We start from the raw sequence: 24276 nt of genomic DNA, 5'->3' as shown, positions 1-24276 counted from the left end.
AAATGGGCAGAAGACCTAAACAAGCAATTCTCCAATGAAGCCATACAAATGGCCAATAGGCACATGAAAAAATGCTCAGTATCACTAATTTTCAGAGAAATGCAAATCAAAACTATAATGAGGTATCTATCACCACACACCAGACAGAATGGCCATCATTCAAAAGTACACAAACAATAAATATTGGAGAGGGTGTGGAGAAAAGGGAACCCTCCTACACTGTTGGTGGGGATGTAGTTTGGTGCAGCCATTATAGAAAACAGTATGGAGATTACTCAAAAAACCCAAAATAGACTAACGATATGATCCAGCCATCCCAACCCTGGGCATATATCCAGAGGAAACTCTAATTTGAAAAGATAAATGCACCCCAATGTTCATAGCAGCACTATATACAATAGCCAAGACCTGGAAGCAACCTAAATGTCCATTGACAGATGACTGGGTAAAGAAGTTGAGGTATATTTATATAATGGAATACTACTCAGCCATAAAAAGACTAAAATAATGCCATTTGCAGCAACATAGATGGACCAAGAGATTGTCATTCTAAGTGAAGTAAGCCAGAAAGAGAAAGAAAAATACCATATGATATTACTCATATGTGGAGTCTAAAAAAAAAAAAAGAAAATGAAAAAGAAAAAAGAGGACACTAATGAACTCATCTACAAAACAGAAACAGACTTGCAGACATAGTAAACAATTTTATGGTTATCAGGGGAAAGGGGGTGGGAAGGGATAAATTTGAGATTTTGAGATTTACAAGGTTAGCCACTATATATAAAAACAGATAAAAAAAAAACAACCAAATGTCTTCTGCCTAGCACAGGGAACGATACTCAATATCTTATAATAACCTTTAATGAAAAAGAATATGAAAGCAAATATATATGTATGTATGTATGCTTGACTGGGACACTATGCTGTATACCAGAAATTGATACTTTAAAACTGACTATATTTCAAAAATAAATAAATAAAATTAAGGGGTAACAAAATTCTACCCACAGTTGGAGTGAGTGGGAGAAATACACAGTGGCCAAAAAAAAAAGAAAAAAATGGTGGGCAAAACCCACATGATTGTTAATGGACCTCAGGTGTTGCCCCAGCTGATCATAGTAGGAAGAGCTACAAATCAAAATAGCTTTTCCTGCAAAGACAGAATAACGTCTGCCTTTATGATCACGTGATTCCTTGCATTGTGTATAACAAATCAGTAGGATCTGATCATTTGAATCACTTCTTTATAAACTTGCAATCTCACCTTCACCCATTCCCATATTTGCTATTATATTCAGTTAAAATAGCTGTTTTCCAAGATGATGCTCAGAAAAAGATGACGATAAGTACAGACTTTCAACCTCAAATTTGCTGGTCAAATATTTAGCGTGATGCACAGTAACATAATCAGAGACCATATAAATTCATGTTCAAAATTCAGTCCACATGGCTCTCTTCTTGGAATTAGGTTAACGGGTGCCTCCCCGACTCCTTCACTGTCTGCTCTGGGCGGAGAGGGCTGACGTGTGGGCGAAGCAGCTTCTTTCTTTTTCTCATCTGTCGGGCAATCAAAGAGTTAAAGAATTGCCTTCCTCCCAATCTTTGCTATAATCAGCCATTGTCTAGAAGTCCCCCTTCCCCACCCCCAGATTTTAGATATTTTATTTGAGATGGGAGGAATTAAACTATTTAAGAGTCAAAGCATGAATATCATGCTTTCTACGGAACTTGGTCCTACTTGGTCCTTGTCCTGTTGATGCTCTATCCTCAGTCACTTGTCACATAATCTATTTATTACACTTCGTTCTTCTGCACTCAGTGAGTCCCTGAGTCCTTCAGACTCGGTCTGTAGGGTATTACTTGTCTGTTGCCTTCTCCCCATTCCTGCTGGTTTAACCCTAATGCACGCCTGCACTGCATAGATATTTTCCTTTTCTGGATTGGCTGGAATTTGGAAGCACAGATAATATTTTGTGCCTTTTTATAACTCCTCACATGCATAATAGTATCCACTTGTAGAAGACTTGCAAAATATTTGTTAGAGGGTTTTATATTTTGCATCATCAAACTGCTGCACAAAAATGGCTTGACTCTCCCTCAGATTCAAATGTCCTTATATGTCTTTTAAACTACCCACTTAAAAACTCCTGAATTTATTTTTTTTGGCTTGCTAGAAGATAGATATGTGCATATTACAAATAGCTGCTTTATGAATTATTTGGTTATAAATTCATTGGCAGCTGATACTGAGATGCACGTCCTCAAACATGAAGACGATGACATTTTAGAAAAATAGGAGCAGTTATTTTAAGCCAGTGAAAAACAGAGTGGCCCATTTTGGTCTTGGTTAATAATGTCCCCAAATTTATTCCTCAGCTGTTCATATGCCACAAGCTAGCACCAGTCAGGCATAACAGTGCCAGATGTATGTACTTTTCAATCTGAAAAGAGGGCATAAATGAGTCGTGTAAGCCCCGTGGCTGGTTGACGCGGCATATCTGTGGGGAAGTTGGTGTCCCAGATTCGTGCGTGCAAGCTCCTTTTGTGCCTATCTGGGGAAGTCACAGCTGACCAGCTACCACGAAGGACCGCTCTTTCTTTCAGGGTATTCCTATTGTTTCATATAATCTTTGAAACTGCTTCTTGAGAGCATCTGTTTGACTATTTCACTCGCTTACACTGCTTACATACATCAAATCACAGTCTGCCCTGGGATGGACATCTTGGATGTCTGTCAGCCAGAGGAGGTTTGCCAGAAACAGGAAAATAGACTGCATATTATAGAAATGGCTACAATTGAAAATTAGGGGAAATAAAATAAAACCAGGTGATCTTTAATCTCTCTTCTTCTATGAGTCTTGACATTAGTTTACAGACGCTAATGAGATTCATTTTCATATATATATAAGGTTTTCATTTAAGACAGACATCTCACACACACACACAGACACACACAGATGCTCCACAAGCCTTCAGGGCCAGCTTTTAATGAGATAACCAGAATCTATTGAAAGAGGTCCAAAGTTAAATAGCCGTGTAATGATCTCTGCTACATGGTGAATGGTAATACACAGGGGACAGAAGAAAGACTATCAGTAAAGTTCACAAACATGGTAATATCTAAATGTTTTCTAAGGCACTGGCTGATTTTAAGTGTTCAGTATAAAATAAATCAGGAGAAGAAAATCCCTCTCCCATTTTATTACTCATTTCTCTTCTAGGAAAGAGTAGCTTCAGTTTTCAGTTAACCAAACCTATTATGAAATATTTCCTAATAAAAGTAAAAGAGTTTTATTCACATTAATTATGAAATTTGGTTTGTAATTCTACTTAGCCATTGATTTCAGCTCATGTTTTATATAAATCTGCTGTTGAACTCTTTTTTAAATCATTCCAGTACCTTTATCTTTAAAACCTCTGCCTCTGTGGGTGGCTGTGGCTGTAATCCGATAACCAGCAATTCAGTAAAAACCTTTTCTGGGGTGTTTATTTCCCCTGTTTTGTAGGCCATCACTTTTCTTGAGGTCATAAGCATGTAGAAACTCCCAGGGCATTTCTGAAAGTGTATTTGTTAGGAGAATTATATCCAATAAATGAGATTTTAATACCATTGAGATCTACCACACTATGAGGCGGTCCTGATAAAATCGAAGGGATCAGTTCTAAGAGTGCTGTTTTAGCAGCGACATGTGATATTTGTGGTTCTTCAAGACTGGAGAATATCAGTTTGAAGCTTAATGCCAGAAGGGTACAGAAAAGTCAAGCTAACTTGCATGGTGTGATTTAATATTCTGTTGTTAACCTGATTATTTGTTTGATGAAAATTTGGTAAGCTATCATGACATGGATCTTACTGAATTTCTCAGAGTAGCCATAATCGTATAGAGCCTGCTGAAGGACTTACATCTACTGACGTCATGGAATATGCTTCCCTTAATGAAAAAAATAAACCCATGTGACAGCTGAAGCGCGGGCTGTTTCACCTGGTCCCTCCACCACAGTAACTATGAGACTAGTTAGTTTCCTTCTTAACTTCCTTGAGGAGTGTTCCCCACCCCCCTCCTCCTGCTAATTCATGTCCTTTCTGATGGCCCTGTAGTACCCTAGATGGGTTTTGCGAATTGCATTGGCAGTGGCCCTTACTCTTGTTCCTCTGTGTGGTCACTTAGTTATCAAAAGTGAAGTTATGGATCACTAGGTCTAGATATAATATCGCTAATTGTGTTAATCAGTATAGGTCAGCTATGCTGCCGTACTGTATAACTCTTAAATCTCACTAGCTTAAAGCTGAACTTTATCTCTCACTCATAGTATGTACTAACAGCACAGGCTGGGAACTCAGCTCCATGCTAGGGACGCGGGGAATGCAGAGTCCACCCTCTGCCGCATCTGTGGTGTGTTTCAGAGCGAAGGAATCATGGTGAATCAGCCCTGCTCCTTTTGTCTTGACATGATATTCATTGCTTCGGCTCAGATTTCATTAGCCAGAGAAAGTCCCAGATCTACACCTATCCTCAAAGGGGAAGGAAAATGTAGTTCTACCATGTGTCAGAAAGAGGAAAATTAAAACATCATCAAACAGCACTAATGACTACCATATTTACATTAACTTATTAAACAATTCTAGGTGTATGTATGGCATGTCTGTTTGGCCATTCTATGTGCGGGTTTGGAGCTCAGAAGAACTGTGGAAGTCTACAGTAACAGATGAGATCATCTAGAAAGGAAGGGGTTACAGGACTGCACTGTCCATTACAGTCGCTGTGAGCCCCATGTGGCTATCGGGTACTCGCAGAGGACTGGTCTAAAATGAGAGGTGCTGTCAGTGTAAAATATATACTGGAGTTAAGACTTAGCATGAAAAAAGTATGTAAAATGTCTTGATAATTTTCATGTTGATTAAACTTTAAAATGATAACATTTTCAGTATATGGATTCCAAAATATATTACTAAAATTAATTTCACTTGATTCTTTCTGCTTCTTCCTAACATGGCTACTAGGAAATTTACAATATCTAGCTTGCAATGTAGTTTTACTGCCCAGTACTGTTAAGAGTGATTAGAGAGGAGGTCTAAAATGAGGCATAGGAACAAAAGAGCAAGTTTTCAGGAACAACTGAAGAGCTCAAAGAAAATACAAGTGCCTTAATACTGAAGGCAGAGAAGTGACGCCTCAGAGAAAAGTGATCAGTATTGCAAACTGCGAGTGTAGTGGTTTTGATATTATTATTTCCTGTCAGAGCTGCAGGAACTGTCTCACTGTGGTATCACCTAAAGCTACTCTAGAGTGTCAGGAGTATTCCCCTGGCAACATTTTTCATGCAGAGAAAGTAGAGAAATGCTATGAGTTATTAAAAGATTGAAAAATTGCTTTATTTTACTTCCTATGGATTGTAATACTGATTATTCCTTGTCATTAACATGTTGGTGTGGAAACCAAATTAAATTTAAACAAATCAAGAAACACTTGGACAGCGGGCAGGAGCCATGGGACAGCAGGCAGGAGCCATGGCTGCCACCAGGCCGCTGTCCCGCTCTGGGAATGGGGAAGAACATCGTGTGCGTGGCAGGAACTATGCGGATCGAGTCAGGGAGATGCAGAGCGAGGTGCCGAGCGAGCCGGCGCTCTTCCTGAAGCCGGCCCGCCTACGCCCCGAGGGCTCGCGGGCCCTGATGCCCGCCTGCAGCCGCAACCTGCACCACGAGCTCGAGCTGGGCGTAGTGATGGGCAAGCGCGGCCGCGCCGTCTCGGAGGCCGCCGCCAGGAACTACGTGGCCGGCTATGCCCTGTGCCCGGACATGACCGCCAGGGATGTGCAGGACGAGTGCAAGAAGAAGGGGCTGCCTTGGACTCTGGCCGAGAGCTTCACGGCCTCCTGCCCCGTCAACGCGTTCGTGCCCAAAGAGAAGATCCCTGACCCTCACAACCTGAAGCTCTGGCTCAAGGTCAACGGCGAACTCAGGCAGGAGGGTGAGACATCCTCCATGTTTTCTGAGATAATGATCTTGGAAGAAGGAGATATTATCTTGACAGGGACACCAAAGGGAGTGGGACCTGTTAAAGAAAACGATGAGACCCAGGCTGTCATACACGGGGTCGTCAGTAAGAAATTTAAGGTGGGAAGGCCAAAATATTGAGTTTATACAAAGCACCCTAACTTATTAACACAAGTTTCAGGGCAGAAGGGAAGGAGACAAAAGCAAGCAAGCAAAGGTTATTTAATTAAATATGACAATTTTTAATACGAAGCCAATTTTTTAAATGATTAGATTAACTGAATCACAGTACTGTACACCAGAAGTTAATACAACATTGTAAATCAACTATACTTAAATTAAAAAAGGGATGTAAATTAATAAGTGATTGTATTGCTATACCTCAACCCAAGGAAGATGGACCCTCCAAGAAAAACCTGATCTAGAAGAGTTGGACCAGAAATGGAAATGAGAAACAGTGCCTTCTAGGAAACAACAAGCCACACATTCAGAAGACTTCCTTTCCTAAAACTCGACTGGATAAGACTTTTTTCATTGGGTCATTTCTGGGACCAGATGTTCAAGACTTAAAATCTGCAAAGGAAGCAGAAAAGCACGTTCCCCAAATTTTCTTGATTGTGAAAATCATCCGGAGGTATTTGTAAAAATAAAAATTCCCAAATTACTGCCCCCCCCCAAAAAAACTTTAAGTAGCCTTCATCTTTGTGATGGTACTCATGATACTGAGGCATAAGAGGATAATGTGGTTTTTATGGACGTTAGAATTAGTACTGTTTTCTATGACCTTCAACAACTCTTAGTGAAGAATGTTAGCCAACTTTTAATGACTTTTTTCATTTGCATTAATTAATTAATCCATGTATTTATGGATTTGCAAGTATTATGGCTGTAAATATTTTATATGAACTAATTAGCAATATTTTATTACCCTTAGTCAAATCATGATAAAACACTGGGTTTTCTGCAGGCAGGGCTCTGTTACATGGACTAAAGATAGTCTGTTGTCCTCTAGCCGTGTCCCCTGCTGAAGAACTGGTGGAGATGGAAGAAATTGTTCTTAGTGGTCCAGTAGCACGAGTGCTCTTACTGGGGAACTTGATAGTCCTGGTGTTCCAAGTCCCTAAGGTTCTTGACAAAAGTCTCAGATGAAATGCATTCATTACCTTTTCTTTTCAGATTTTCCCCACTGTTCTTCCCAGCTGGAGAAAAGGGGAAGAAACCACACTCACTTCTTCTTGTTCTTTTCTAGGAGGAGGTTGAACATTATCCTTCCCTACCCTCTAGTAATCAAAGGTGACAGAGGATGCTTCTTTCTGATAAAACAGCCAAATGGAAAGGCAGTGTGGCAGACTGATGCGCAGGATGCCTGAGAGAAGTCACAGAGGTGAAGGAATCAGCCAGAGATAACAATCAGAAAACCAGGAATGGCTTCCGTTAGCACCCCCGATGCACGTGAAGATGGCAGGTGCCGTTCTGCCCTGGAGAGAGCAGTATTACCGGGCACAGAAGCACAACCCAGGTCTGTCACAGATAACCACAGGCCTGAAATCCTGAGGGGTACTTTTTGCTTGAGGAAATGAAGCTCTTAATGCCTTCTGCCAAAAGAATGAACTGTTCTGATGTGAAAAAATGGGGAGAGTCAACAGGAGCCATGCTTGGAAGGACTGAAAAATGCCAAAGTGGGGATTCTGGCATCCAAAGGCCACGGGAGGTGCAAAGCGGTGACAAAGTGGAGGAAAGTACAAAGAAGGCCTGACACAGCCTGTGTCCCTGCAGATTCTGATGTAGCCAGACTAGCCTCCTGGTGTCCTTGAACCCTCCAGGCATGCGTCTGCATTAGGGCCTCCACGCTTCTTTCTTCTGGTGCAAGATCTATAAGGCCACCTTCAATGCCACAACGCCACTCTGAGGCTAACCATTGAGAGTTAGTGCACAGTCCACAGGCTTAAAGGTGCAGTCCCCAACAAGGCTGCCCTCCCTTTAGGTGCCAACTGCAAGCTCAGGGGTCTACAGGCTACCCACACTCTGAGCATCTGAGTATAAATTTAGGAAGGTTTCCGTGACCTGTTCTGGTCTGATAATTTGCTAGAATGACTCACAGCAATCACAAAAGTGCTATACTTATAATTACAGTTTTATTATGAAGGATACAAATCAGGACCAGCCAAATAAAGAGACGAGGCAAGGACAAAGAAGGTCCCAAACACGGAGCTTTCCTGAATTCTCTCTGAGGGATCAGGCTGCATCACCCTCCTGGCACGCTGATGTGTTCACCAACTAGAAAGCATACCTGAGCCTCAGTGTCTAGAGTTTTTCTTGGGGTTTCATTATGTAGTCATAACTGAATCATCTGGCCGCATGACTGAATTCAGTTTCCAGCCCCCATCCTTCCTAGAGGTCAAGAGGTTGGGTGGCTATCACGTATCAACCCTTTAATCACATGATTGTTTTCTTCAGCATGGCCAAGTCCATCAGCGCCATCTCATTAGCATAAACTCAGATTGGCTAAGATGTTCACATAGAGCAGAGATACTCTTATAACTCAGGAGATGTCAAAGATATAGAGGTTACCTCCCAGGAACCAAGGACAAAGACTGGACAAATTATTATACAACAGATTATCCCCTCATTTTTGCCCGTGGCTCCCTTAAATGATCATATTTGTCTGAACTTCTATATTTGGTGTAGCCTTTATATAACAAGAATATTAATATGAATATGCCTAACATTTGGAGGAGCTGGGATTGGGTGGGGATTTTCCCTGTTAAAATAGAAGTCAAAAGATTCTAGCTCATTACTGGAACCTCATTTGGTCATTAATAATTAATCCAACCCATCATTATATTGTATGACCCAAATGTCTCCCAGGATAGGTCCCCTCAGGTGTGCAGGCTTCTATTCAACCTTGTCACCTTCCAAAAGTAGGAGTGGTCTCAGTAATACATGGCTTCACCCTTTCAGGTATCTGGTATAATTGAATGAAAAGACAATGTCCTCTCTGAGCCTTTTCTGAAGCATTAATATAGTAATGGGTTTTTCCTAACTACCCAATCCATTTATTCATTTCTTTATGCTCAGTTACTATTCCTTCTTTTCTCCATTTAGACCCAAAGTTTTCCACCATTGGAAGGGAGTTTAAGTTCAGCCACTGTGCTGGTTTAGATTGTAGACTACAATACTAGATGAGCAAGTGTCTCCCCCTTGGTCCACTGTTACTCATGGAAGGCAGGGTTACATAGGTGCATATACTCAGTCCATCACATCAACCCATCTCTGCATTGCTCCAGCCCTTCAGTGTCCACTCACTTCATGGAACCAGGTGGCCACCTCAAGTGAGCACCCTGGGATAGCCACTGGCCAGCTCAAATTACTTCCACTCCTGGTAGGGGGTTTTTCTGATGGTCATTGATTGACATGTCTTACTTTAATGCACCCTTCAAATTTCCATGGTGATTTCTACAGGATTCTCCTCAACCCAAGCATCCTTTAATAGGCCAGTTGTCCATTGCCTGTCTGCTCACCTCATAGACAGGCCATTGGCCACTGCCCACAAGTTGGTAAAAACCCAAACACAGGAGAAAACATCATGCCATTCTGTTATTCAGTCTCCGGGCTGACTTATTTTGACTTTCATTGATCAGAGTGTCAGCCTTCCAAACAGGATGCTGTCTGATCACCTTGGAACTGCCATCCATAAGACAAGCAGCTCTTTGTTTAGTCAATCAAGAGCTGTTTATGGGGAACAGTCCAAGTGGTAATAAAATCCAGCAAAGTCAGTCCCAGGGGAAAAGGTTCAACCTACTTGTAATGTCAAATAAGAATAGTATTCTCCCACACAAATCATTTCTCTTGTATTTACAGCACTGTTCTTGGCACTGCCCTCACCAAAAAAGCATTCTCTGATATCATCCAAAGCATGAGTATTTCATGTTTTCAGATTATTTTATGTCTTAGGGTCGGAGGGTTGCCTCCAAATACTGAACGATAACAACCTAGTAATCACCATCTTCCTCCACACACACACACTTCCTATCGGTTCTGTTTGCTTTAGTGTTTTACTTCACAGCTCTCATGACTGTCTAATATGATACATATTTTACTTAGTCATTCTGTATTCATTAATCTCCTTCCAACCTGTGCCGGAATGTAAATTTCGTAAGGGGAGGGATGAATGTGTGTGTGTTACTGCTTTATCCTCATTGCCTAAAATGATGCCTGGCACATCACAGGCCCTCAGAAACATGTGTTACATGAATGAATGTACAAAGGGACAGATCAACACAACATAACATAATACTTAGCCCAGATAGAAATCTCAGGATATAAATATAACAGGATATGATAAAGATGGTATAAATCAGTGAAGAGAGGAATAGTCAAAAAATGCTGTTGAGACAATTAATAGGTCGGTAAGTTAGATAAGATACTCTCTTTAAATCTTATAGTTAAAAAGTCCAGATGCGTGCAGCAGAAAACTATAAAATGAAATAACAGGACTGAAACTCTGTTAGATATTAGTGTGTGAAAGAACTTTCTAAGCATAAAAGCGATTAGAGGAGTCACAAAGTCTTAATTATTATTTATTTATTTATTTTATTAAAGTATAGTTGATTTACATATCAGGTGTACAGCAAAGTGATTAATATATATATATCTATATATCTCGATTATTTTTCAGATTCTTTTCCATTAGAGGTTATTATGAGATGCTGATGGACAAAGTTTTTAAAACAAATGATTTAAAGTGTATAATTATCAATAGTCTTAAAACTAAAAGGCTAATGTCAAATAAGAATAAATAGTTGTAACACCTATGACAGACTAAAGATTATCCTTATAGTTCACTGTGTGTGCGTGTGTGTATGTGTGTGTATATATATATATATATATATATATATAGTCATATATATAGTTCATTGTATTTGTGTGTATATTTGGATATATGTATGTGTGTGAGTGCATAAAATTTTAAAGAAAATATACCATATATTAACAGTAGTAATAAGTGTATGGTGTGATTGTAGGTAACTTTTAATGCTCATTTTAAAACTTCTATATTTTCAAATATTCTATAACAACTAGGTATTGTTTTTATAAGCAGACAAGAAAGTAGGTCGCAATGAGAATAGTCTCCAAGATACTGCAGAAGTGTCCCAAGCAGAAGTGTGAACGATATTAAAAAAAAAAAGCATGTAGTTTCCAACGTCTATGGTGCATGCTGTGGTTCTCACCAAAAGTGCTAAAAAGCATGCAGACCACAATGTGAACAGATCACATGCTCTATAAAAGAACTCTGCACACTTGCAGGGAAATCTCAATGGGCAGAGGTACGTGACTATAGCGCTCAGAGGAAGTCAGCCATTGTGGACAGAAACTCACTTCTGTAAATCCTGATGGGTTCTCAGCCTGCCTGATGAGCCAAGAGGGGGAAAACCCCATTTCCTCATATAAATCAGGGGAACAAAGCATAGAGCTAACTCCCAAAATAACAGTGATGGAGGCTTATGGATGTGACAGTAACAACTAAAGCCAAGGGCGGCCTCTAATCTTCACAGATTAATGGACTTTCCTGAAGTAATTTCCCACTATCTGTATTTTATTTTTATTTTCCAAAAAGAGAAACTAAGGGAAAAGTAATATTCACACTACATCAACACTGTCTTTGAAACTCTGAAGTCCATTGTTTCTCTTATGTATCTAATGGTGCACGTGAAGGCTCTGAATTTCTTTTTTAACATTGTTAAGGAACACAGCCCTTTTGTAGAGAGCTGTGTCTGTCTAAAAATAGGCCTGTTTTCAAATATGAACTAAAACTCCTACAGCTTGAATTAAACACATCCTTTCAAATCAGAATAGTTGGGAGTGGTGTGATTTGTTTATATGAGACCACAGAATTCTGGCTTTGACTGCTTGTTACAAAATCTAAATAGGAAATTGGCTGAACTTTACATTTACAATGAGAAAATTTTTCTAAATTGTTCATAGACTTGTATTTTCTATATGCAAATGCAAAGTTTCTCAAAACATGAGTCTTGCCTCCTTCTTGGTAAATCCCACCACCCATCCTCCTTGACGATGTGACCCAGAAGTCTTGAACTACTTCCGAGAAGACCTCTGTTCCCTGTGACTTTCACATGCTGTCTCCACTGTCTGGGGTGAATGGACTCTGTATGAAGATGGCCAGAGTTTGTATCTTGTTGGTCCTTTTGCTAACATCTGCCCCCAAATTCAAATTTAGTAAATACACCGGCATTGAATGAGTGTGACACACTTAGATTATATCCAATCCACTCTTAGGACTAGGAAGGAAAAGTTGGTGCCAGTTCTTGAATATTCAGCTTTCTGAATAATCTCCTAAGCCTCTTTTGTGGTTTTACTTGTGATGATTCTATTTCTCTGCTTCTTTTAATAGGGTTCTTTCCCATATTTTATTTGTGTTTGACATTATATGAAGTAGTGGCTTTTGCTTTTAATAATATCCAGTAAACAAACTGTAAAAACCCGAAGCATGATTGACTTTAGGTAAAACAATAAACCCAAACCATGGCTTCTCAGCACCCACACACCTTGCAGACGTAGTAAGAAAATCTCAAGATTCTTCATGGGTATGGATTATTTCCTCCTCACATCTTCCTGGATGAACATCCTAACAAAAAACTATTCTAGGAAGATCATGTGGGAGAATAGCTTTTCTGGTGCTTCTCAAAAGGCCAGGCTGAATTTTTCCCCAGCTTTCCTTTCCTGCTCTTCATTTAGAATAAGAACATGTCTTTCTTTTGTAGCAAAACAAATAAACAGAAAACAACAGCAAACTGTTAGCAATGACATTGTGCAACAGACTCCAGGCTTTTTCTTTTTCCTTATGTTCTCTGAAGAGAAAATGATTACACTGTGGCTTGCCATTGATTAACTAAAATCATCCAACTCTAGAGAGAAAGTGCAGCACAGAAACCATAGCAACCTCCATGAAAATGATTCCCATAATGACACGCTTTCAGAGTATCCAGGCTTCCAGGTGGTAATTGCTCACCATTTTTGCCTGCGTGGCTGGGTCATCCACCGTGAAATCGGTTGGGATTCACTTGTGAAGGCCATTCTGATTATGAAAGGGGAGCTCATATTGGCTGCTTAGATGTGGCAACAGAAAAATTCATTTTTGATGTACTGAACTTGATGTATTGATGAAGGAGGAATCATCCACACTCACATTACTATATTAGGAATCCATATGTATCTTGTCTTTGTCTGCCTGGGCTACTATAACAAAAAAAAAAAAAATCCCAGAATGGGTGACTCAAGTAATGGATATTTACTATTTATTTCTCACAGTTCTGGAAGCTGGGAGGTCCAAGACCAAGGAACTGAAAGATTTGGTGCCTGGTGAGGACTACTTGCTGTGTCCTCATGTGGCAGAAAGGGTGAGGGAGCTCTTTGAAGGTCTCTTTTTATAAAGGCACTAATCCCATTCATGAGGACTCCACCCTCATGACTTAACCACCTCTCAAAGTTGCCACCTCCAAATACCATCACACTGGGGGTTAAGTTTCAACATATGAATCTGGGAGTAAATAAACATTCAATGAACAGCATATTTGCAACCATTAATTGGGTTTTAATTTCACTTAATCAACTAGATGTTAGTCTCATTTCAGACTCTGAAGAGTTGCCTGCATTCTGTGGACCACAGATAGCTCTCTCACTGGGGACTGTTCTTCAAGTAGAATAATCGAGAGCAGGAATATTGAAATTTGCCAGTGGTATTTCAACAATTTATTTTATGAAGACATCTATTTCACTGCCAACCATAAACTCAAAAGATGAAAGACTGCAACTCTAAAATGAAAACTTCAATAGCAGTGAAATCACCTTTCCCCACAAGGGAAAAGCTTAGAAATAATAATCTTTCTTTACTTAAATCAGGGGATTTTTTTTTCACCATTTGGAATAATCTTTCTCACCACATTTGCAAAAAAACAAAATAAGACAAAACAAAACCCATATTTAATACATACAGAGCCAAAAGAATACACAGTCTTTCAACATTGGCTCCCTGGTATTTAAGAATTTGTTGATGTATGATGCAGCCAACTATTAGAGGCAAACGTTGGAAACATCTTACAGATTGTTTTAAATGCAGGCTTTTGTTTACTGAGAAGAATCAAAAGGTATCTTATCCAAACTTTACTGTGCTACTTAACTTTGCATTTTAACATTGTTCTAAAGAAGACATTTATTCATTCTTTCTTTTTCTTTAATCCAGCAGATAACATCGAATGTCTCGCATGTGGTAAATACCTTGGTGGGCATGGGGACAACCAAAACAAAAATTACCTTTCTTCAGGAAGCCTACAGTCTGGAAACCTTCAAGTTACTGCCAGTAAAGAAATCAAGGAGTATCTAAAGGTTTTTAGGGTAATTGAAGAAGCAAGATGGCTTCCAGACACCTTACTTGTTTTCTCTGAAGCTCTTCCTTTTTTATAGGCTGCTTAAGTTTTATGCACTAATCTTTTGTTAAAGCTACTCTTGAACCAGGGGATAGTAATAATCTCCTGTTTGATAATGAAAAGCGTGCCTCAGTCTAAGATTTCTGTAGGCTGTGGTTAGATTGGAAAGAACTAGGCTTTGGACCACGATTAAACGAGGATACAGAGGCAAGAAGGTAACAGAGATTGTAAACGCATATCACAACATTTGGAAACTGAATTTTGAGTCATTTCCATATAATTTTTATTTATCTATGACTGTTTCCATGTCTCTAAGTCTTCTGCCTCAGCAAGACTTTACCTTCTGGGTGGACAAACTACATCTTAAACCCCTTTTCTAAATCCATAGTACATAATGGAGCTTAATACATACTTATGACATGACTCCCATCATATAAACTATGATTTAAATGAATGGAACAATCAGAAACATATTGAGTCCAACCTATGACTTCAGAAGATTGTCACAACTTATTATTTTGAGAGTTTGTATCAGTTTCAAACTTGAAGTTGGGTGTTAGTCATCATTTACATCCACTTTGGGGTTACGTAAGGCTATTTCTTGAAACCAGATATAATGGTGAATACGTAAGTTTGCGTTTCACATTCTCCTTTTAAAGAACTAATTTAGCTTATCTCTCAGAAACAGGTTTGATTAATTTAAAACATGCCCTTGGATATCGACTTTTCAGAATGAAAGCCTGCTGTGGCTTGTAAGCTGTGAGACAATGAGGCAAAATCAAAAACAAGCCGTGGAGTCAGCAGAATCCCTGCCACTTTCCAAGGGCTTGACCTCTCATGCTGTCTAGTTAATGTCTAATTCTTTATCACTATTAATTACTGTTTTTAACATGATTGGTAAAATGTGCGGGATTGTGAAAAGGGGATATACTTTTAAGTTGTTATGTGAAAGGTTTTTCAGAAAACCTAATATATCACTAAGGCAAGAATTCATGTAGGAAGCTCATCTCTCCCTCTGAGGTGAGCAGTATATGTCGGGGATGGAGGAATGAAGTGTTTAGTTAATGCTCACTGGCTGGCAGATTATTACAGCTGAAGTCATAATAGAGATGGTTTTGCTTATATAAGTAAAGGTTATATTATCTGTACTATTGAAGACAAAAAGGCATGGAAAGTGAAAAAATTCCTCTCAACTTACACTGAAATGCAACTAGATAGAATTTTGAAAGAGATGATGAGTCAGAATTTTTTAAAAGGCCTTGTGTGTGCATCCATCATGATAGCGAAAAAAAAATTTTTTTTGCACCTACCCTGTCTGTAATGTACAAAGAACTGACTTGGTAGTTGCTCTTTCTTGGACCCTGTGGGTGTTACAGAAGTCTGAATAGCAATTCCACATTATTTAGTTCCCGTACCTACCACTTACGTTTACATGACTAGCTATTTCATTGACTGGACGCTGCTCTCCAAAGGGCAAGCACTGGAGTCTGAATCCATCCAAATCCATTTAAAGCATGGATGAGAGTCAAGCCAATCTGGTTTTTAATCCTGGCTCTGCCTCTTACTTGCTTTGTGTCACTGCACAAGTTGCCTACCTTCTGCAAAGACAAGAATAAGCACCTAGGAAATGGTAGTCATTGCACGATTTTGTTAACATGGTGGAATGGTTTTAGGATGGTGTGGGGGCACTGAGAAATGGAGTCATGGAGGTGGGGAAAGGAGAGCATTTAATCTGCTCTAGGTAAGAGGTATTATGGTTTCGTGTAATGGTTTTAACTACCAGTCTCTGGTTCCACTACGTCAGAGACACTTGGAGATTATTTTTAGTGTAGACATCTAATCCTATGCCTTGACCCTCTCTGCAGAAATATTTTCTTTACTCACCAGCTCATAAATGAAATTGAACAAACAAACAAGAAAACAACAACAACAACAAAACCAAATTACCCCAGTAGTTTGGGGTTGACTTTGTGTCACTTCTCAGTAATAGTTTTCACTATAATTGAACCACTTGGGATAAAACCAAACAAAACGCTTGCTTACAGCACAGGCACATAATCACTAAAGTCAGAGGATAAAAAAGATGTCTGGTAGCATCACCACTATTTGAGATTGCTCTATGAATATCAGCATTGGCTAGTAAAGAATGAGAATAGTGTATAAGCTGGAAATCAGACACCAAATTTTCATTATTTGCAGTTGATATGATTATCTAGAAAGCTCAAGAAAATAAAGGGGGAAATATGCTAGAATTAAGAAAAGAATTAAGAGAAGAGAATTCTATATTTAAAATATAAATATATAACATTGATTAAACGTCCCTATATGTGGACAACAGCCAATTAAAATATACAAGGGGGAAAGTCCTAATTCCTTATAATGAAAAAACAAACAAAAAAATCAATTTAACAATAAAGATGGAAGAGTCACTATAAGAAAATTTAAAACACACTGAGGTAATTCATAAAAATACTTCGAGCAGCTGGAAAGTACACCAGTTTCCTGGAATACAATAAAGATATTAAATATCATTAAAGTAATTTTAAGGCTAAAGAAAGTCTACTAATACTCAGTAGGTATTTGCTATTATTTTATTTAAACTGCTTGCTCTGATACGTATAAGTGAAATTGGTTTGTAGTTTTGCTTTTTGAACCATCGGGAAAGATAATGAGGGCAAATGACCAGAACAATTTAGAACAAATAAGGTGGTAGCAAAGAAAAAATTATACAAATTATTAAAAACCTGTTTTAAAAATATAAACAATATGCTACTGGATCAAAAATAGACTTCCAAGTAAATGTAACAGGATGGAACATCTTGGAATAGATCCTGATATTTAGAATCTGGCAAAGCCCATTATTTCAAATAGGTCAGAAAATAAACTAGTAGTTAATAAATTATGCTGGAGCAAACAGTCATTTTATTTGGGAAAAACAGTTTGACCCCTGCCTCAGCCCTTGTATACCTGAAAAAAAAAGACAAAAATACAAGCTGACTTGCTGTGTGCCGGGCCCAATTCTAAGCACTTTGTGTATAGTAACTAATTTAACCCACACAACAACCCATGAGGTAGTTACTATAATTATCCCCATTCCTCCGATAAGAAGATGGAGACACAGAAAGGTTGAGTAACTTGCCCGAGATCCTACAGCTATTAAACAGGCAGAGGAGCCTTCACACTCAGATAATCTGGCTCGAGTCAGAACTCAGCCTCTACACTGAACTCTCTGTCCTACTGTGCCATTCTTTTAGTTTACCACCAGAGTCTACTTAGTACTATTGTATTTAACTTTGCCCATTGGTATTTATTCAGAGGTGAACATTGTTTTCAGTTTTCCTTTTTGCACTGCTTTTGTCCGATTTTGATATGACTGCTATTTTGGCTTCATGAAAAAGAACTTGGAAGCTTTCCATCACTCTGTTCTAGAGCATTTTCAATGTCAAAGAAGCATCTTTTAGTTGAATAAATGGAAAGTCTCACAGAGTCACTCCTTGTGTTAAGATCCTAAGAGGTGTTTCCACGAACATGATTCATGCTCCCAAGGGGAAGGGCGGGGCACTGGGATGGTCACATGGCCTCCCCTTTCTGGTGGTCGTGCTGTTGGAACATGAAACTGAACGGACCCTCTGACAGGAGGGCAGAGGACTGAAAATCAGAGAACTGTGTTCACTGTGCTGTCCCCTGAGTCTGGGTGCAGACTTATGATCAACCGCAACACTCCCTGGTGCACATCTCCTGCTGAAGTCGCTCCTCTGGAGTTTAGGGGAGGGGATCCTGCCAGGGCGCAGGCATGATCAGACCCATATTTAGAAGGAGGTGCGGCTGAGTCAACCACCCTTCATGACTCCCGCGTGCTGCTAATCAGAGGTCTATTATGAGGGACTGTGGCTGAGCCATCACTCTGGCAACTCTGAACTACGTGCAAAACGATGCCCATCCCAGAAAGGTTCTCCCTGAGAAATAATCAGTGGATTGTGCAAAAAAAGTTCTCCAGTCGACCAAAGCGTTGTCCCCCAAACTGGTTCCTTGGACATATTTCTCACTGATTGATGGCAAAAGGCAAAGAAGGGTACAACCAATCATATCATTTTAACCCCAGAGAACTTATTCCTCATCCATCCATTTTACAGATGAGGAAACTGAGGTCCAGAAAGTTGAAATAACTTTCTTAAGGTTTGTCAGTTTTCAGTGACTAAATGAAGTTTCAAAACTAGATTTCCTGGCTTTGAGCCTTCCCTCTTCACTACTCTGTCTCTTACTCCACCAGTGAATGGAATTGAATATTCTAGACAAGAACCCTTGTGTTTGGCTGTACAATTCCCAGGGGTGGCATTCGCTAAGATACAGAGGATGGGTACCACTGCCCTTGGTGGACCATGGCCCTTGACTTGGACCAGGTCAGTGACAGCCTTGGTGAAGTGGGGTGGTATCTGTCTTCTAATTTTTGCTCTTATGGGAATTCTTTTGCGAATACAGTTCCCTCCCTACAGTAACTCAAGATGAACTAAGTTGAAAGAGCTTCACTGGCTGCCAGAAAAAAATCATCCTTTTCTTTAGAATATAATACATTCTTTTAAAAAAATTATTATTGAAGAATAGTGGATTTATAATATTATATTAGCTGCAGGCATACAGCATAGTAATTCAGTTATTTTTTTCTGATTATATTCTATTATAGGTCATTACAAGACATTGAAGAGAATTCCCTGTGCTGTGCAGCAAATAGAACATAATTTATTCTTACCAGTGCTATCATGGGGCCTAATTCAGGCCTCCTGAGGGTGAATTATTTTGCAAAATCCTTGGTTCTTTGTGCAAAGAAATTTTTGGCTGTTTCATACTACAGGCCATCAGACCGTCGGGTATGTCTGCATCTCTGCAGTGACAGGCTCAAGCTGACAGCTCAAGCTGACAGCACCCTCAGTATAATAATGAAGCTGATTCTCTACAAGGATAGTACCCAGTAAAAGAGGGTTCTTATGAGTCAGTGTGGAAAAAATAAAACAAAGTGTCCAGGGAATCTGGCTTCTTATCTGACTCCAGGACATACCAGCTGGGTGGTTGGGAAAGTTATTTCATCTCTCCAGATCTCATTTTCTCAACTCTAGATCAATAAAATCAGACCCACTATGCACTGATTCCTTCCTACAGTAAATATATGACTTACACGGCACTTTTCCTGTGGCATCTCATTCTCCAGAGACATCCACGTCAGCCAGGGGTGTGAGCACCTAGACATCTAATTTCCTATCACTCCAAATGAACAACTTTCTCAATGGTTGTATCAGCTCTTGTCCTCTGAATTTGTGGAGGGTCAGCCCCCAGGATCCATGTGATCAGACCAGATAAGTCACAGGCACAGCTTGGAAGGATGATGAGAACTCCCCTGGAGGTCTGTTTATGCCTCCAGGTATAGGACACGGGGATGATGGCCACATGCCGGGATCAGAGTGGCACTGTAAAACCTCTTCACCTGGAACGTGCCTCACTCTACCCTGTAGTGATACGAGGAGGGATGGGACATTGAGCACGGATTGTCATCGAGAATGCCCTGAGGTGGGTGGGGTGAGGTGGCATGTGAAACCTTGAGGACCAGTACCAAGGCCATCAGGGTCCCACCCTGGCACAAGCAGAGTAGTCACGGAAGGGACTGGGGGCTTCTGAAATGAGAAAGCTCCAAAAGCCCACATTTCATAATCCCCCCAGAACTGGGAAGAATTTCAGATGCCCCTGACTGAACAGGCAGAGCTGGCCCCAATTACCTCCTCTCATAGAAAAAGCTTCCCTGCCATCTGCACATATTAATTTACAAATTTCAGGTTCGCTGGGCAATCTGAATAGTGGTTTCCCTCCTCCCCTTCACACACCCGAGGCAACAGCTGAAGGCACTTACTGCTCAACCGTGTGCCAGAGTTTGAGAGATGCAAGTGGTGTGACTTCTGTTTCTGTATGATTTCTGCCCGCTCGGCTGCCCTGAGCTCATCAGGAACCAGAACCTTCCAGGGGTATTGCACAGATAATGTCAACTCATCCTCACTTTTCAGTTTCCATTTTCATTGATTCAAGACTAAGAGTTTTCTTCCTCTTCACCTCCATGCCTTGAGTGGCTACTCTCAACAAATTAGGTGAAGGATAAAAGATAAGATACAGGCAAACACAGCTATATGAAAGGAGGGGGAAAAAAATCCACGGACTAAAAAGTAAATACGGCTTCACGTAATTTTCTTCTCTCATCAGCCATCCACAAAGAAGTAAGAGAAGGCAACACGAAAGTTTTATGATTTAACTGAAAGGTTACTCTGTAATGTGTCAAACCCGGGAGAGCAAACAGCATATGTGTACTCAAAAGCCACTTCCCTTTGACTGCAGATTCCCCCTCTATTACTCGTATTGCTAAAGATGAGTTTTTATGACAGCTTTTCTCTCCTAAACCACATACTGAAATTGGAAAACCCTGGTAAGATCCGATTAGAGTTTCCGACAATGTTGTATTCCCTTAGGATGAGCCCACATGTGAATGACGGAAAAAGGATAAAAAAAACGCAACAAACCTTCCAACTCAGACTTTGTTTCTGTGTTCCTAGGGGGACAGAGTGTGTTGCTTTGAACCAAGGGTTTCTGTGGAGTAAATTCTTGAGTTGCATGTGAGCGAGAAGCAGGAGGTAAGGTCGTAGCTATTAATTCAAAGTGATGGGAAATGAGGGCTCATGCTGACAGTTAGCTATCTCCATGACATTTTCACTAGTGTTAAAATCAGGCTAAGTTATGAATCTCTTGATGGGAATTTTGCCCACTGAATAATGCTGAATTAAGAGCTGTAAAGGGTAAGAGCTGTACAGCAAAACTCAGTCATTAGTTCTGCTCTCCCTACTAAGAGTTAAAAGATTTCTGCTTGAGGAAAGTTTCTCTCTCCTTCATAGAGCAAGATCCAAGATATAAAACAGACTATAATCAAGGCATTGGGATATCAAGGAATATCTTCAAATATTACAGAATGAATATTTTCCTTCTTCTTGGGTAGCTGGATTTAGCTTTCCTTACCTCCCCACCGGCGGTGGACTACCGGGAACAGGATGAGAGTGGCTGGGGGCTGGGATCTGTCCTACGTCACTTTGGTAGTAGCAGGTACTGGGCTGGAAGGCACAAGTCGGAGCCCTGAAGTATTACAGGGCTGGCCACGGGTCCTTTCCAGGGAACTGGGGAGGTGTTTCATTCATTTGAAAAATGATGTGCTGAGGGGTTGCTATGTATCAGGCACCTTTCCAGACGGCTGGGACACATCAGTGGACTAAGCATCACTGTCTTTGTGGAGCATACGTTCTAGTGGGAGGAGGGGTTTGGGCTCTCCGAAAATACACTTCTCTTTGATGATGAGAGCTAGGGACTAAATTGTATCCCCCACTAAATTCATATGTAGAAGCCCCAACCCCCATTGTGATGGTATTTGGAGATATACGGGGTCTTTAGGAGGTAATTAAGGTTGAATGAGGTCCTAAAGGTTGGCCCTAATCCAATCGGACTGATGATCCTGTAGGAAGAGGAAGAGAGAGAGGTCTTTCCACACCTGTGCACCAAGGAAAGGCCGTGTGAGGACCTCGTGAGAAGGTGGTCATCTACCCACCAGGAGGGGAGCTCTCACCAGAAACTGAATTAGCTAGAACCATGGACTTCTAGTCTCCAGAACTGTAAGCAAATAAATTTCTGTTGTTTACCTGCCCCAGTCTGTGGTGTTTGGTGATGGCGGCCCTAGCAGACTAACCCAGGGATCGAGCCTGCAGAGGGGTCGGCCCCTCGTCCCCTCCCCTCAGCAGCAGGCCCACTGCCCAGTCTTCAGGAGCGAGGCAGCCACTCATCTTAGCAAGCATTTCAATTAATTAGCCACATTAAAATAAAAACAAAACACCCATGTGCCAGGACAATGCCAAACACAAAAGAGGCGATAAAGAGCACAGGAGCTAATCAGTGGAAGTTCCGTGCAGCTCTTTGCCTCCCTGTCTATTAGGACAGGAAAGCAGCAGGGGGCGCACCTGTTATCCCCCAAACATGGCGTCACAGTAAGTAAAAGCACCTTTGGTTATTCCAGGTGGGTTTGGCATTTTAAAAACCATCAGCAGCAGCATCATCATTATCATCATAGCTATATATTCATTATCTTGTTTTCATAAAAGTCCTAAAAATGAGATGTGAGGGGGGGAGGGTGTAGCTCAGTGATAGAGCATGTGCTTAGTATGCAGGAGGTCCTGGGTTCCATCCCCAGCACCTCCATTAAAATAAATTAGCAATGCTAATTACCTCACCCACTCCCACCAAAAATAAATGAATAAGGCAGCAGACACACTACATTAGGCAGTGAAAAGATTCTAAGAAAAAAAAATGAAATGCTTTTTTCACCACTTTTTACATACAAGGAAACCAAATTTTAGAAAATCTGAGAAGCCTGCCCATTGGCACAGCTAGTGCCTGGCAGTATGTGACTCTGAGCCCCACAGTCAGCTTCCCCATCCTGTTCCACTTCACCCCACTACCAATAAAAGCTGGATCCCACACCCATTACAGTTCCTGTAAATGCTTAACAAATAGAATAAATGCTGTGGCCATTTTTGCTCAGCATTTTTGTAAGGTAAAATAGTCTCAGAATTTACACGTCTGTTATTCACTTTGAAAAGACTAGTCACTCCTGTTTTCCTCTCAGCCCTGAATGACCTGGATGCCACCAGAGACTGCCCTGTGACATCAAAGAAAAAATGAAATATTTTGCCAACAACACCAGGTAAATTTCATCTTCTCCATTCTGCCTACTCATTTTGCATTGATTTGATCAGTGCCCTCAAAACGCAGCAGCCAAAATCCTACAGTGTTCGGGTGGGGAACAGTCCATTCCGGAGAAGCTGGATTACCCAGATGGAGCAGAGAAATCTGTTACCGGCCTGCAAATATCAACAGCGCATAATTAGCAGCTGCTAAAATAATAGAAGTCAATTGAACAAAAATATGGTATGCTCAGCACTGATTTATTAAATACCTTATGTTTCCAAACATAGCTTTCCACGGGGGCTGAAAAGCCTTTGCAGGGCATTACAGCATGTAACCCTGGGTACCAGACACAGAGAATGGACAGGGGTGGGGTCTTTTTGGTTTGTTTTTGGGGTTTTTTGGGGACAAACTTCTAAAAGGAGCTATTACTATGTCCCACAAACAGGCCCAGACATGACTGTATTACATCTGCCTGATGAAAAAATACATTTGTCAAAAGCAACCTTAAAGTGGGCTGCCACTCTCAAAGGCGTCAGTCGCCGTCTCCCTGGGAGACAGCAAAACCCTGCATTTATCTAAATTATCTCAGTAATATGACAGAGTGATTGCTCACTAATGGTCAGTAACAGTTTTCTTTGTCATTTTCCTAGCCATTACCTCCTCCGAATGAACTCCAGAATAAACGGCTCGCCGTCGTGACCAGAATGCTAATTTCCCCCTTGTATTTGTGGCTGGTTCTGTAAAACATCTGTGCTTGGTTCTGACATTTCTGACATTTCCATTTTGGGAAAAAGAATACCTGCCCTTGAAAGCCTGATGAACGCAGAGGTACTTCACCTGCAAAGAAAAACAATTCCATTTGCGTGTTCCCGGGGTTGTGAATTCTGTTGTTCATCTGATAAAGCATCTAGGGGCTGCTGGAGGTATTTGCAGGGGTGGGCTTCGCCTCCCACAGTTTTATACAGCTATGGCTCGGATTTCCAGATTTCAGGTCATCCTCCTTTGGAGAGACCTGGTGATGCAGTAAAACCTATTTTTTTTTTTTTTTTTTTTTTTGCCAGTTTGTTTTATGGACGC

At 40.5% G+C, this 24276-nt stretch overlaps 1 protein-coding gene across 1 annotated transcript; it reads left to right on the top strand.

The window, feature by feature from the left end:
* Positions 1 to 5509: 5509 nt before the first annotated feature.
* On the top strand, positions 5510 to 6139 carry LOC102543143 (oxaloacetate tautomerase FAHD1, mitochondrial-like). Its single transcript, XM_015243286.2, has one exon. It carries the CDS (start codon positions 5510 to 5512, stop codon positions 6137 to 6139), a length of 630 nt encoding a protein of 209 aa, XP_015098772.2.
* The last annotated feature ends 18137 nt before the right edge of the window (positions 6140 to 24276 follow it).

Source organism: Vicugna pacos, chromosome 35 (assembly GCF_048564905.1).
Source record: "Vicugna pacos chromosome 35, VicPac4, whole genome shotgun sequence".
Taxonomy (NCBI): Eukaryota; Metazoa; Chordata; class Mammalia; order Artiodactyla; family Camelidae; genus Vicugna; species Vicugna pacos.
Note: the sequence above shows the minus strand (reverse complement) of the source record. Positions and strands in the feature narration are given on the sequence as shown.